Consider the following 15930-nt stretch of genomic DNA (forward strand, 5'->3'; position numbering starts at 1 on the left):
AAACCTTTTGAGATGACTTTTGACTTTCCAACTATCTCTATGTGAGGTGCTTTAATTTGGGTTTGAATTTTAAGGTCGTTCCCAAACTAAAAATAGGGTCAAGCCCCAAAAAAGCAAGCAAATGTTACTGTATAGTTTTCTAGTTATAAGATCTTCAAATTAGTCCGTTTTTAGTTATAAGATCTTCAAATTTAGTAAGTTCTGGATTCTCAATTTGGCGCTGACAAAATTAGATTTTTCAAAATATTTTCAGTAATCAAAATTTGGGTTATTCATACATTCCTATCTATTTGACAATTCATAACATTATCCTCTCCCAATTGTGCAAGTGTGTAACCAGAAAGAGAAGAATATAACAAGAAGTCAAATAGATTCCCCTTATTCTTCTTTTTATTTTCTAGAATACTAACCAAGCTGCCTCCTCTCACAAGTCACCCATATAAGTACCACATATACATTCCCTGGCTGCAAATCATTCTTTATTTTCCATCAAAACCATGGCGAGAGAAAACCCTTCAACCCTAATTCTTGGAGATTCTATAAGTTTAGCCAAGATCAAATCTAAACCTTCCCGTGGTTCTGCCCTTGAGCCAACCAAGAAACAGAGCCAAGACCAAAACTCACCGAGTTTACGCCGTTGGGGCTCGTCCTCCAGTAAACCTGGGAGGCAAAACTGCCTATGTTCTCCGACGACACACGCTGGTTCTTTCAGGTGCAGACACCACCGTGCTGATTCCTTGACTCGTGTCGGGTCTATCGGGTCGAATCTCGCTGTGCTATTGTCGTCCATGTCGGGCCGGTTTAGTGACTCACTCAAGGCTCGGTAAACCGCTATAGCGGGATGTGTTCCGTATATAATAAGAACTAAGAAGTGTCGGTTTTGTCATTGTTTCTGTTGACATTGATCAATATTATGAAAAAGAAGAAAAGGAATATGAAACCGATTGAAATTGGCCTAAACCGATTCAAGGTAAATTTTATCTATTTTTCGATGGTTTAAATTATATTTTTAGCATTTTTAGCTGCACATCTTGTACGCTTCATCAATTAAAAGAAAATCAATTTGTACTATTAAGAGACTAAGCTTGTAAAACCTTATGATATTCAATGGGTTGATTAAGCTTGTAAAACCATCTATCTATCTACCTCATATATATTAAAAGAGAAGCAATACAACATTTGAGGTATCCATGTGTCATTACCACAATGAGTGTTAGAATCCTTAGAAAAATATCTTGGTGCATCTAAATATATAATAAACTTTTTATTAAACTAACCATAAATTCATTATTAATGTTTTTCATTTTTTCCTTAGATAAAAATTACGAAATTGCCTAATGTGGCTAAAGTATATATGAAAATTAATAATTTTGAATAATAAAAATTTGATAAAAATTAGTATATTCTCTATCATATTTGTTTACTTTAAACTAATAAAATAAATTAAACAACTACATTAACCATATAATAAAAAATTTAATTTTTATGTATATGTTATATTTTGATTTTTTTAAACGACTATAAATTACTAAAACTGTTAAAAGTCTCACATTCAAATTTTTGCGATCCATGTTTTAAAGGTTTTTGTTATGATAAAATATAAATGATTACAAAATCATATAATAAAGAAGTCTCATTTAATAAATATTAAGTGTAAAAGATGTATATTAAAATTGAACTATATACCATCTAAAATATATAAATATTTTAATTTTGAAATTTTCTTTGAACAAATATTTTGGTAAATGTTATTGAACAAATATTGACAACTTAATATTTTAATTTTAAACTTAGCTTTGAATTTTTTAAAAATTACTAAAACTATTTATCACACAATGAAAATTTTGTTATCAATTATTTAAAGTTTTTGTTATAAAAAAATACAAATGATAAAATAACTACATATGAGTAGAAATCATCTTTTAATATATATCAATACTAAAAATACATACTATATATATGTTAACGTCATTTAAATTTAATTATATACAATATAAAATATAAAAAGTAATTGTTTGGATTAATGAAATTTATTTATGTGTTCATATCAATTTAATTATATATGTAATAGTTAATGACTTTTTAATTATTCAATATATATTTATTATTTTATAAATATGCAAAAGAACATATAATACATAAAAATAGTATATATAATGTTCGTCCCGCGCAAGGCGCGGATCCTGACCTAGTCTATATATCAAACAAGTAATAAAAGGAGGATATAAGCCTTAGATAGAGTGTCCACGTAGGCGAAAATAATCGGCCAAGGAGAAACTATATTTTTGCCAGGTCACCTCCTCTATTTGTTTTTACAAAATGGTCCTTTGACTTTTTACTTAAACAATTATAACCAAAAATATTTTTGTAGTGAAATATATTATTTATATAAATATATATTTTTTTTTTTTTACATAATAGTTTGTAAAGAAATATTTAGTTTAAATAATATCATAATTTTATAAAATACTAAAATAAATTGGGTTAGTTTTCAACTTTCACAAATAAAAAGTATTATTTGTAAACTTAGAAAATAATATATCAAGAATATTCTTTTTCAGGAGAGAAAATAGTAAAATACATCGGAGACAAATCCATCTCTATTATGAAATTCTTCTATTTTAGAGAAAAAAAATAGAAGAATACATTGGAGATGGTCTAAGGCATGGCCTACGTAAATGATCGACGTTGAGATTTCAACTTTTCTGATTCTTACTATTCTAATGTTTCAGTATAATTTGAATATTCTCTTTGCTTTTATAATAAAATGATTTAAAAGTATTGTTTGTTTCACTATATAAATTGTTTTTATATTTCAATGTAATTTTATACTTATTGGATATTGTGTCACCAATTAATTATATAAATTACTATGTAATTGATTAAATTTATATATTAAATGATAGTTTTCTAAAGTAAATTTTTAAGAATTACAAATTTTAATTAAAACTAGAGGATATAAGCCTAAGATAGAGTGTCCATGTACGCGAAAATAATCGGCCAATGAGAAACTATATTTTTGCCTTGTCACCTCCTCTATTTGTTTTTACAAAATGATCCTTTAACTTTTTACTTAAAAAATTATAACTGAAAATATTTTTTTAGTGAAATATATTATTTATATAAATATAATTATATATATATATATATATATATATATATATATATATATATATATTATTTACATAATAGTTTGTAAAGAAATATTTAGTGTAAATAATATCATAATTTTATAAAATACTAAAATAAGTTGGGTTGGTTTTCAACTTTCTCAAATAAAAACTATTATTTGTAAACTTAGAAAAGAATATATCAAGAATATTTTTTTTAAGAGAGAAAATAGAAAAATACATCGGAGAAAAATCCATCTCCATTGTGAAATTCCTCTATTTTAGAAAAACATAGAGGAATACATTGGAGATGGTCTAAGGCATGACCGACGTAAATGATCGACGTTGAGATTTCAGCTTTTCTGATTCTTACTATTATAATGTTTCAATATAATTTGAATATTCCCTTTGTTTTATAATATAATTGTTTAAAAGTATTTTTTTTTCTTTCACTATATAATTTTTTTTTATATTTCAATGTAACTTTATATTTATTGGATATTGTGTGGCCAATTAAATTATGTAAATTAATGTGTAATTGATTAAATTTATATATTAATTGGTAATTTTCTAAAGTAATAACTTTTAAATATTACAACTTTTAATTAAAATTGATTACATTTTGGAACAGATAGAGTAATATATAAACTAACTCTATATAGATATGAGGATAAAATTGTAAAGTGGTCTCAATTTGAATTTCTCTCATTCTCTGCATTCCTAATTGGAAGGAGATAATCAACATCTAATATTATGTTACTCTCAGTATATTAGAAATGGTCGAATCGTAAACTAATTAAGGATAATGTAAGGAAGACATAAAGATGTATTTCCAGTTATCACAAATATAGAATCAATCGACAACAACTTAATTATGTCCAGCGTAGGACAACAGAGAAGAGTTTCCATATCTTCTAATATTATAATATCTCACTATATTAGTGGCTAAATCAATTTTCTTTAGCACAAATATTCACTCCATTCTTGGAGTTTAAGCTTTTATATCTCATGATATTAGTAGTTTGATCCAAAAAAAAAAGAAACGGTCGAACTGTATATTGTAATTAGAGAAAGAAAACAAATAAAAATCAACCGAAAACTTTTAAGGTATATGAAACAAAAATTAGAAATAACAATTATTTGCAATTAAAGAATAAGGCAATAAAATTGTAAAAAATACAAAATAAAACAAAAAATATACACAGAAAGAAATATTTAGTAAAATAAAATCATAATATAATTTCCATAATTGATATTGCTCAGTTACACTAAAAAGTCTAAATTTACAGCATACACAGTTTTAATTACATTTTTAAACCTATTATCTAATTAAAATGATTCTAAATAAAGTGCCAGTATGAAGAGTTAGAAAATATACGATAAAATATAATACATAACGTTAAAAATACATTATCACTGATCACTAAAAAAGCATGTTAGTAGTAATAAAAATGAAATGACAACACATTTATTAAAACCATAGAACTGCACGCAACAATGTGTTATTAAATATACAAATTACAAATTAAATATGCTCAACGCAAACACACATAAAAATGAGACATCATATTTAGATATATTTAAATAAATAATTTTAAATATATTATATTCTTGATAATTTTAAAATTACCTAAAAAGCAACTAAATTATTAAAAAATTAATATACAATAAAACTGAATTAATATTTTGTAACATCAAGACGATAAATGAATAAAAAATATATTATGTTAATAAAATAAATTTTAGATTTTAAAGACTTCTAATTCATGTGATATTACAAAATTCAAAATTTGTTTATTACAATTAATATTTTGCCATTAGATATATTAAAATAATATTCTAGATCTATAATCAATTGTCAGTTTTCAACTATTAACTATTACACGTAAAAAATATATTATTAAGTACGTTTTTTTTTGAAAAGAGGGTTTTATATTTGAAGTAGGTTATTGGAGTACTTTTTCTTTTCGTGAATTTATTTGAGATGAGATTCCGATCTCTTAAACTAAGATAATTTATGTTCTATACATAATTATATTTTTTTGCATAAATCTAAAATCTCGGACTTGATTCTTCATATTTTATTAGTTAATTGTGTTAAATATAATAGAAATACTTACTTCAAACTAAAAATATAAAAAAAATCAAATTTAAAAACTAGTTATATATAATTATACAAAAATTCACATACAAATAAAAATGATAAATGTAACAAATTTAAATATATTATCCGCGCGTAGCGTGGTGATAAGATCTAGTTATTATAAAGTTATGTTCTCTTCGTTGATTGTGAGTGCGACACCTGTCCCACCATTTGGAAATTCTGCTTTTCATTAACTAAATCTCACGGACGTCAAAAAGCTCAGGCGGAAACCAAACGCATCGGAATCAAAATTTCAGAGTGTCTCACAATGATACGATTCCGCTTTACCAATCGTCCCAATAAGACATCGATGAGATCGAGAACATGATGAACAACGGATTCCAACCAGGCCGTGGAACCGTTTTTCTTCATTGTGTTCTTGGGGCTTACGCTTTCATGGTCTGCCTCCGTCAAGAAGGTAATCAAAATCTTAGCTTCAAAGTTAAAGGTCGTATCTTTGTTGATTTGGGAGTTTCTCTAGAATGATGCTTAGGCTAAGGCATCCCTGGACAGTGCACTGCTGTTAGCTTTTGATTTAACACAGAGAACTGATTCAGTGAGCAATAAACAACACAATGTGGTGCTGTCTTATACCTGTAATTTTCAGTTTCATGGCTCTCTACTGTCTTGCTTGAGCAGCAGTTTATGTCTATGATCCGATATGCGATTAACCATATTGTAAAGTTTACCATTAAATGTTGTAGTCACGTAAGCTATATGTCCAAAACGATGGTTGTGGTCGGTCTTTCAGATATTCCTGCTTGAAAATGGTTTCTGTAGTGACATATATAATGAACATACTGAGTAAGAAAATGTACTGTCTAGGGATGCCTTAGATATGTATTGGAGATGCTTTAGAATTCAATTTTTTGTTGATTTTCACTCCTTTTGTTTATGTATTGCAGTCAACCCTCATACAAGCCACTGTGTACAAGCATCTTATCAAGGGGGGTTCCATATATTCCATAAGCGGTTTTGATGTGACTCAGAGCAATCTGTACGACTCTCCTCTATCGATTTGACTCAATCGTCAAATTGCGTCTCCACCGTCGAAGTGTGTCTCATCAGATTCTTGGAGGCTCTCCTTCTGTCTGTGATCATCTCTCTACCAGCTATATGATTGTCCATTGTAATCTGTTCTGTTTGAAGTTTGTCTTTGAACTTTGAATTTTTTCTTATGCAGATAAAAAATGGGGAAAGATGGCACGAAAGATATGTTTGGATGATGTTGAGGTGATCCCATATGCTTGCTTTTGTTTTTAATTTCTTGGACAGTCATTGCTTCCCATTTCGTCATCCCTATACTTGATTTCCTTCGTTTCCCTTTTCAGGTCAAGCTTGGAGAGCTAGAAGCTGAACTTTTTGTAATCAAGGCTATTAATGACAATCTGTAGCGCCCTTACAATGAACTTGTGGAGTTTAGGTATCCTCGCAACTGTTCTTATACAGGTAAATCTGCATCTTGGTTTAGGTCTCAGATCAATCGTTTCTTGGAAGTTTCAGGGGTCATATAGAGAGTGGAAGAGACCCTGAGAACTACTTGAAGTATTCGGTTCAAGATATCGAGATAATCGTTCTTGATTTCTTTGAAGAATATACACACGTCACACCCGCCAAACTTGAGAAGACGATGAAAGAAGAAGATTGGAGAGGTTACTTTCTCTCTTTTGTTTTGTTTTGTTTTGTTTTTTGTTTTGGTTCCCCAGCCATGTTAGTATGTTGTAGGATAGAGCCATTCTTTGAATTTTTATTCACGGGTTGGTGTTTTTACGTATCGTACCTATTGTATAAACTCCCGTTTGTATCATCACATCTCAGGTAGGAAACAAAGATTCAGTAGTGCAGATCAATGGTGTTGGAGACATGAACCTTAAAAGTTTGCTGAAAGATGGGTTCGTGTTCGGACATGACTTCTTACAAGTTGTAGCTGCTGTCCACATAGGATGGATACTGCTCTTTGTCTTTATTTGTGGTATCAAGTTCCTCAACTTTCAAAAGAAGGTGAAGGAGAAGAGAACCTTTGTACCATAGTCTTTGAAAATTGTCAAATATTTGTAATTTTTCTTTTATTATTATATATTGTTTCTATTTGGTTAGTAACAACAACAATAATAGCAGTTTATGTTCACAATATTATACTTTTGATAGGAAATAATATTTTCTCTTTCAATACTATGTATTACGCATTATTGGTATTTATATGAAAGTTATACCTTTTCATACAACATGATAACATATTTATTAATCTATCTTTTATTTTAACAAAATGTTTAAAAAGGTCAAATACTTCATAAATTATCATTTATAATTGATTCATTTTCAATTAAATAAACTTATTGACATCAATATGTTAACAGATAACATTTTTTTACGAAATTCATGTAATAAAATGTAAAATACATAAATTTCAAAAACATATAGAAATTTCTTATAAGAACAAAAAAAACTCTATGTTTGTGTACATTTCATGGAATTTGATTTCTATTTTCTGGTTATAAAACTCAAACATAGAAAAATTAACAAAAAATGATATAAAACAACCAAAAACAATATTACAGATATAACTTAATAATACATAAATTATAAAAATAATTATAAAGTTCGGCTGAAAATCCAACTACAATGCTAAACATATTTTACTGTTGTTCTTTTAAAGCTTTGATTGTTGAAGTTAAATGAGGGATACCCTAAATATATTAAAAAGTGTGAAGACAATTTTGTCTTTTGCTATGTTTAGTTAGAAATAAAAAGTAATGTACCAAGAGTCATAACTCAAGTCCTTAGAGCCGGAACCATGGAATCAAGAGAAAACACAGCAGTGAGACTCTTTGTTAACCGATGAGAACAAGATCATCATCCCGCACTCTTTGGCTTGATGCTTAATTATTTTGATAGCTTTCTTAGGGAAATGGGAATACTTATTACATAATGCATACTTGGATTTAATGGCTGATCAAGTGTTCTTAATGCTTTTATTTAAGATATGTAATCTAATTGCCAGATATAAAGAACATAGCAAAATTTTGAATCTTCTATTCTTGAATATTATAAAAAAAATTAAAACATAGAGAACATAACCAATCTTCTCATATAAAAGCTTTGGGATCAGTAGCTAAATCTAATTGGTCAAATATGCCACCTCGGTAAGCAAAACTCTCAACACCCAATTTCTTCCTCTATAACTTTCGGGATCTCCTATCAAAATCACTTAAAATGGTGCAAATATTCAAGACATAAAGTTGTAAGAAAAAACAACCGGTGAATATACACACTTTCTACAATTTTAGTTTAAGAAGATAGGCTAAAAAGTTCATATGAACTCCACTCAACAAGTTCTTATATTTAATCATCTCTCTATTAGCCGGTCTGTTTACGTTTTCAAATAATACTTAAATTATTCATCTGCACAAGAAATATACACACATTGCATTTTCTCAATAAATAATATTTCTTTAGATACATTATAGAATTCCTAATGGTAACTAAATATGTGACTCTCAAAAGTGTTATGACTGTTCTAATAACGTTCTAATAACGGCTTCCTCATTTTAAACAAATCGCAACATCATCAAATGACTAAATACAAAATCACTACACCATTCGAAAACTATTACAAATAGAATTATGTTATATCATAATTCTAAGTACTATTTTTGGGTTAAAACACTAAGTGCTAACTTAAAATTAGTTTTAAAACAAGAAGATAAACACTATTCAACATAATAAAATAGTTTTTGTTATAACTTTCCGTCCGTAGGGCAGACCGAATCTAGCATATCTTCTATATATATAAAAGAGGATTTTATCCCTCTTCCTTGCGCCACATGGGATGTCACGTCGTGTTGACACGTGTCCCGTGGGATGATACTCCGCGTTTCATTTAAATGTATCTCATAATGGGCTTTCTTTGTATATTGTATGTTGGGCCCTCATATTGGTCCCTCTATCCGGCCGAGACGTTGGGATTTGCCCTCTAACCCTAATTGCTCCATCGAAGATTTGCAGATCGTCTATACCTTCCTGCGGTGGGAGGCGGTATCGTCAGACTGTGGTCACAAGGTTTTGCATTTTTTGAGAGGCGCATGATGTCAAGAAGGGAGATAAGCCGATGGTTTCGGTTGAGGAGAAGGTATTTCGTATCCCATTAGCAATTTCAAAATAATATGTATACTGTACATCATTTCTTTTGTTGATCGCAGTCTATGATTAATCATATCTTTATTAGCGTCCATCTCCTAAATCTTATTTTATTCTATGAAGAGATACTGATCTTTGTTCAAACTATGTCGTTGATCATCTCGCAAAAAGAAATAATCTTCTCAAAGAAGCAAGATTCTTTCTCAAAACTTTTTTCGGGTTTGCTATCTTCCCACAGTTATATCCTTAATCAAGTGCATGCAAGCAGATACTCATGAATAAAGAACATATCTTTTTCTTTGTGGATGTATAAATAGCATTTGTTTCTTTATTTTTTGTGCAGGTTGATTGTTGCTTTCTCGGGAGATCTCATGGACAGCTTTATTCCGTAAGTATTTGTAAATCTTCTTTTATTCTTCTCAGCTGCACCATGTTCTTTTATAGTTTTAGAAAGGGCTTAGGATAATAATTCTATGCTACTGACACTTATATTCGGTTACTAACCCATAATGTAAAGTATCTTTTTCCACACAGAAATACTAACCCGCTTGGCATCAATAATTTTCAGGACAGAGATCGATATACTGTCTCAGTTCAGACACATGCATTTGGTTCCTTTAATCGGGTACTGCTAAGTTCCGGATATCCAATTTTGATATTAGAAGGATTATCATATATAACACAAAATTTTTCCGCCGACTAATCTGTCATTATACCTTGAGAAGTCGAAAGGATTACAATTCCTATTCCGCCTATAATTCGTGGAATTCGTTGAGAGTTAGAATAGATTCGTAGACCCGGTCGGCTTATTCTCTTTAAATTTAAAATCGTTTTATAGGATTCTTTCTTATTTCGTCTATGTCTTAGGGTTAAAATCAAAAAATATTGATTGTTTTCGCGATGTTTCCTTACGTTTTCGATAAAACCCTCTCGTAAAAGTATTTTAACAATGCTTTCGGTGATGTTAGTCGATCCTATCCGAACTGTTCCTTTTCTATTCATGTCAGCATTTCGTATAGAGGTTATTATATCAGCAATAGTGTCTTTCCCCATGATAAGTTAAAATTTCTTAATTGTTCTATAATTTTGATATAATCAACATGTTATTTTTCTTTTATTTATATAAAAATAGAGACGAAATATATATTAGTATATGAATTCAATTATTAATATATAAAATTATTAAGGGTATATGCGTGATACACAATCTATTAATTATAATTAATTTGATTTCAATACCATTTTTTTTATCCTATCATATATTAACTATCGATATTTAGGTCTTATAATACTTCAGGAGCTAATGAAACTATTTTAGTAAAGTTTAATTGTCTCAATTCCCGTGGGATCGCCCCAAAAACGCGAGTTCCTTTTTGATTTCCTTCTTGATCAATGACAACTGCGGCATTGTCGTCATATCGTATTATCGTCCCATTCTTAAGTTTGAGTTCTTTACAAGTACGTACAATTAGATACACAGTTTTTTCCCTTCTCATTAAACCACGTAGGCATCCAATAGATAAGTCGTTCTCTCTCGCGGTGACACGTGTCCAGTTCAGATGAAACTCATTAAACCGCAATCGTGATGGGCTTCTTCATGGTTTGTGTGATGGGCTTCTTTAATTACGCAAGAGAACCAATCTAGGGTCTTCGACATCTGAAACTCAAGCGACAATGGTGTTTTCCAGAAGTTTTACTGCGAAGCATCTTCATGGTGACTCTCTTGCTCGAGCTCATTTCAGTTCGTTTCGTCTGGGATTCTTTTCTTCAAACCGTTACGAAATGCATTGAACCATCACATTAACGACCGTCTTAACTCTTCGACTCGCTTCTACCACTATAGAAAGGTATGTTCTCTTCTGTGAAAATAATCAGGTTAATCCTCCCAATCGTACGCTTTTAAAAGATTCAAGGTATCCCAAGTTTTAAATTTCAGTGACTTCTAGCCTTAGCTGCTGCGTTTGACTAAGGATTTTCGATTTTATTGGATCAGTTTTTGGATTCAGTTTCATCTTCTCCATCAACAAGCGTCTACGTGCCCTCCGCTTGAGTTGTGATTTTACTCGAGTGACTGGTCCTATGTGATGCAAAGCTCTATAAGTTGATCTGAAGGAGGACATTAGTGATGTGATGTCCTAGGGAGGAGATGAAGTTTATTTGTGAAGGAGTTAAGAGTTTGTCTAAGGTTGAGCTGTGATTGAAATCGAGTAAGCTAAGTTGTTTGGATAAGATAGAGGAGTAGATTCTTAAGTTGCGTGTTTGATTATTGAATTGTTCTTATGGTTCTTTGAAAACTCTGTCCTGGTTAGATTAAGCTTTGTAGTGTTCTACTGTACGAGTTGTAAACATATTCTGGTTTGTTCATGTGGCTGGTGACTACAAACCGTGACAATATTTTGTTTCACTATAGTAAGAGCATCTCCAACCCCACTCCATAATTTACTGCAAAATGGAGTGGGAAATGGAAGGATGAACTAACAAAAAAACAAAAAACAAATTACTCAAGAGAACACATGGAGTGGGAAATGGAGGGATGAACAAACAAAAAACAGTATGTGCCACGTGGATCCCTCCAGAACCAAAGAGGTCATCGAGGTGCTCGAAGAGGCTATTCCAATGCCCGAGGAGGTCGAGCTGGTGATGGTGGCTACTCCAATGGGCGGTATGAATCTTATGATAATTCCGGTGGAAACAGTTACCAAAGGAGTTACTACAACAGCAGAGGAAGGGGACGTGGTGGTGGAAATAGCTATTCATACAACAACCACCGAGACTCTAACGTCACCGTTGCGTCTTCGCTTCTCTGCCTTTGGCTTTTGTGTGCGTCTCATTAGTTTGCTCAAGTTTCCTATCACTTATATAAAGCATTTTCTCTGGTTTGGAACTTTTGACAATTGGTCTCTTGGTAATTAATTTTCTTTTTGGTTGCTAAATGTGAAATAATGATTTTTTTTTATGAGAGCCAGTTTAGATAGTCAAGCATAGATAGCTACATATTCATACAAACATCACAAACAATTAGTATGATTTATTATTTTAATTTCTTTCTTGATTATATGATTTGGCTATGTTCTTCTTTGAATTAATGATATTGTTTGTATGTTTATTTCAGAAATGACAAAGCAAAAGCTACCGAAATATTAGCCAAAGAGATGAAAGTTTTGGTACGTTTAATGAAATACTTTACAAATAGATCATCTCAACCGACAGAGAGAAATTTAGATAAATTTTGCTTTTGCCTTAATATAATTGAACCTTCCAAATTGCAGACACTTAAGTGTTAAAGTGTGTGCGCGTTTGATATCTCCACCGGGGAAAGGAGCTATAGGGGATGATTGTTAAGTGTTGTGGCTTTTGTTTTTTGGTTTTAGAATAATAGTTGTAGATTTTATTGCTGTAACTGTAGATTAATTATTTCGAGAGCACTAAATATAAAGCTCTAGAAAAATTGATTTCTAAAGGTATTTTATTTCCTATTTTAGTTTTTATGGCTGTACCTTAAAATTTTTCTTAAAGCATGATTGCTAAACCAAAGTGGACGTAGAAAAAAAATGAGTCGTGGAAAGTATTCACAACACTTACCAATCACCCCCATAATCAAAATATGGTGATACAAAATCAGCCAGGTACATGGATAATCGTTTCGAAGGTGGAAGAAAAGGCGCATTGGATTTCTCTGTATGGATTTAGCTGGAGTTGTTGAAGCTGTTTATGTACTTCGGTGTAGCCTATTTGGTTTGGTTATCTGAATATGAAGTATGGTAGGATTCACTCTTTAACCACTTCAGTTAAAACTACATATTTTTATAATAGTCTTTGTTCAAACTATGCGTAGGGAAAGAAGTAATCAGTTCATTTTCCAAGCTTAAATCAAAGGTCATGTCAACTTTGGCTCAAGATTGAGCAAGCTCTGAGTTACTACTAAGAGTCCAAGAGGTATCAACGTTGATAACCACAACAATTGTTTGCTCTTTAGATATTGATGGTTCTTTGTTTTCTCAGTGATCCAGGCAGATGTATTATCCTATGAGACCATTGTCTATACGTACATACACATGGTGAAGACCAAAGGGTTTAGCTTGGATTTGTGTGGTTGTAAGTCATTATTTATTCAAACTATGCGTAGAGAAAGAAGTAATCAGTTCATTTTCCAAGCTTAAATCAAAGGTCATGTCCACTTTGGCTCAAGATTGAGCAAGCTCTGAGTTACTACTAAGAGTCCAAGAGGTATCAACGTTGATAACCACAACAATTGTTCGCTCTTTATAATATTGATGGTTCTTTGTTTTCTCAGTGATCCAGTCAGATGTATTATCCTATAAGACCATTTTCTATACGTACATACACATGGTGAAGACCAAAGGGTTTAGCTTGGATTTGTGTGGTTGTAACCAAAGGGTTTAGCTTGGATTTGTGTGGTTGTAAGTCAAAGCGCAAACACAACTCAGGTGTCTGAGCCTAATACTAATTTTGTTGGCGTCTCTATTTCTCTCTCAGTTTCATTGGTTAAAGAAGCTGGTTCATTGGTTATTGAAGTTAACAGGAATATTTTTGGCTGTCTTCGACATGGATTTAAGATTTGAGATGGGTGCTCCTTCTCAAAGGACTCGAGTAAAAAGACCAGTAAGACCAACCCAAAAGTTCCAAGAAATATAATGGACCATGGTTAGAGGGAGCCGTGGTGGTTGAGGAAACCCCTTACCACCATTTTAGGAAGTTCTCACTACAAGAAAACAGCGGTATTCTGACGGACATTCCGACGGAAAATGAAATCCTCGGAATTTCCCGAGGAAATTCCGAGGAAACCCAAAATTTGGGTTTCCTCGGAATTTCCTCGGAATATACCGACGGAATTCCGAGGAAACATCAATCCGTCGGAATATTCCGAGGAAATTCCGAGGAAAAATGTGTTCCTCGGAAAAAACCGACGGAATTCCGAGGAAACATCAATCCGTCGGAAAATTCCGAGGAAATTCCGAGGAAATATTATAGGGATTTTACAAAATTCCGAGGAAATTCCGACGAACTAGTGATCGATCGATGCGTTTTTGGACATATACCCATCGATCGATCACATTGTTACGCTTTGGTCCATCTTAGTGATCGATCGATGCGTTTTTGGACATAAATCCATCGATCGATCCGTTTATAAAAAAACATTCGAGATTTTGAAACCCCAAACACTAGTTCCTCGGAATTTCCTCGGAATATTCCGAGGAAATTCCGAGGAACACTTGATATCCTCAATCGATCGATGGGATAATCTCATCGATCGATCACATTCTTACGGCCCGACGTGATCGATCGATGCGTTTTTGAATATATATACATCGATCGATGCGTTTATAAAAAAAAATTGACGTTTTGAAACCCCAAACACTAGTTCCTCAGAATTTCGTCGGAATATTCCGAGGAAATTCCGAGGAAGAAGAGGGTTTCCTCGGAATTCCCTCGGAATATTCCGAGGAAATTCCGAGGAAATAGGGTTTTTAAACCGAAAACAACGTTTTGCGGTTTGAATAACACCTATATAACCCTTATTAAGGGTCTTACGTTCATTATGAAGTCAAAAATTTGTTCCTTACCCTATAATAAACACTTTTCCGATTGTATGAACGAAATCCCCACAACATAAGAGAAACACTTATACACTTTAATGAACGGTAAAGGGAATACTTACAATTCGTTTTGAAATTTTTTATTCCATGGTTTATGCTCATCTATACAAAGAATCCTCAATGGTATGCATTACAATTGTATAAGAAATGAAATACGGCAAAAAAAATTGATGTTTTGAAACCCCAAACACTAGTTCCTCGGTATTTCCTCGGAATATTCCGAGGAAATTCCGAGGAACACTTGATATCCTCAATCGATCGATGGGATAATCTCATCGATCGATCACATTCTTACGGCCCGGTGCATCTACGTGATCGATCGATGCGTTTTTGAATATATATACATCGATCGATGCGTTTATAAAAAAAAAATTGACGTTTTGAAACCCCAAACACTAGTTCCTCGGAATTTCCTCGGAATATTCCGAGGAAATTCCGAGGAACAATATAAATTAATAGAAATACATGCACAGGATATTTTTTTCCTCGAATTAATGAAAATATTCCGAGGAAATTCCGACGGATATTTAAGTGGCCGTCGGAATTTCCTCGGAATATTTTCATTTAACCGGGCAAACAAGCCGCCAAATATTTAGCGAAAATTGAAATTGAAATACTGAGGGAATTCCGACGGAAAATATCCGTCGGACCCAAGGTTTTATAAACTTGAAACGCATCTTCTTCCCCATTTCTCTCTTCTTCCCCATTTCTCTCTTCTTCCTCTCCGGCGATCTCTCTCTCCTTCCGGCGTTCTCCACCTTCTCTCGCGACGATCTCTCCGGCGAATCCTTTCCATTCCCTTGCAAATCATGTAAGGACCCTATCCCACTCTCTTAGGTCCTATTTGTTAGGTTTTTAAGTAGATTTGATGATTTTAGAAGGTTTTTGATAGATTTTTGTTAGGGTGATTGGTTAGGATTGT

General features: G+C 32.0%; 1 protein-coding gene and 1 long non-coding RNA gene across 2 annotated transcripts; both read left to right on the forward strand.

The window, feature by feature from the left end:
- Window positions 1–492: 492 nt before the first annotated feature.
- LOC111213391 lies at window positions 493–1189 on the forward strand. Its single transcript, XM_022715138.2, has one exon. It carries the CDS (start codon window positions 498–500, stop codon window positions 825–827), a length of 330 nt encoding a protein of 109 aa, XP_022570859.1. The 5' UTR covers window positions 493–497; the 3' UTR covers window positions 828–1189.
- A 4010-nt stretch (window positions 1190–5199) lies between these two features.
- On the forward strand, window positions 5200–14166 carry LOC106389729. The gene is made up of 11 exons (XR_007328773.1): window positions 5200–5671; window positions 6159–6342; window positions 6437–6486; window positions 6585–6676; window positions 6757–6905; window positions 7072–9382; window positions 9734–9778; window positions 9959–10015; window positions 12503–12554; window positions 12660–13326; window positions 13393–14166. It is a non-coding gene; the product is annotated as an uncharacterized LOC106389729 (long non-coding RNA).
- Window positions 14167–15930: the final 1764 nt, after the last annotated feature.

Source organism: Brassica napus, chromosome C9 (genome assembly GCF_020379485.1).
Source record: "Brassica napus cultivar Da-Ae chromosome C9, Da-Ae, whole genome shotgun sequence".
Lineage (NCBI taxonomy): Eukaryota > Viridiplantae > Streptophyta > Magnoliopsida > Brassicales > Brassicaceae > Brassica > Brassica napus.

What these genes read in the sequence shown, in the direction of transcription:
- LOC111213391 (XM_022715138.2), top strand. Translation starts at nt 498, where the DNA reads ATGGCGAGAGAAAACCCTTCAACCCTAATTCTTGGAGATTCTATAAGT.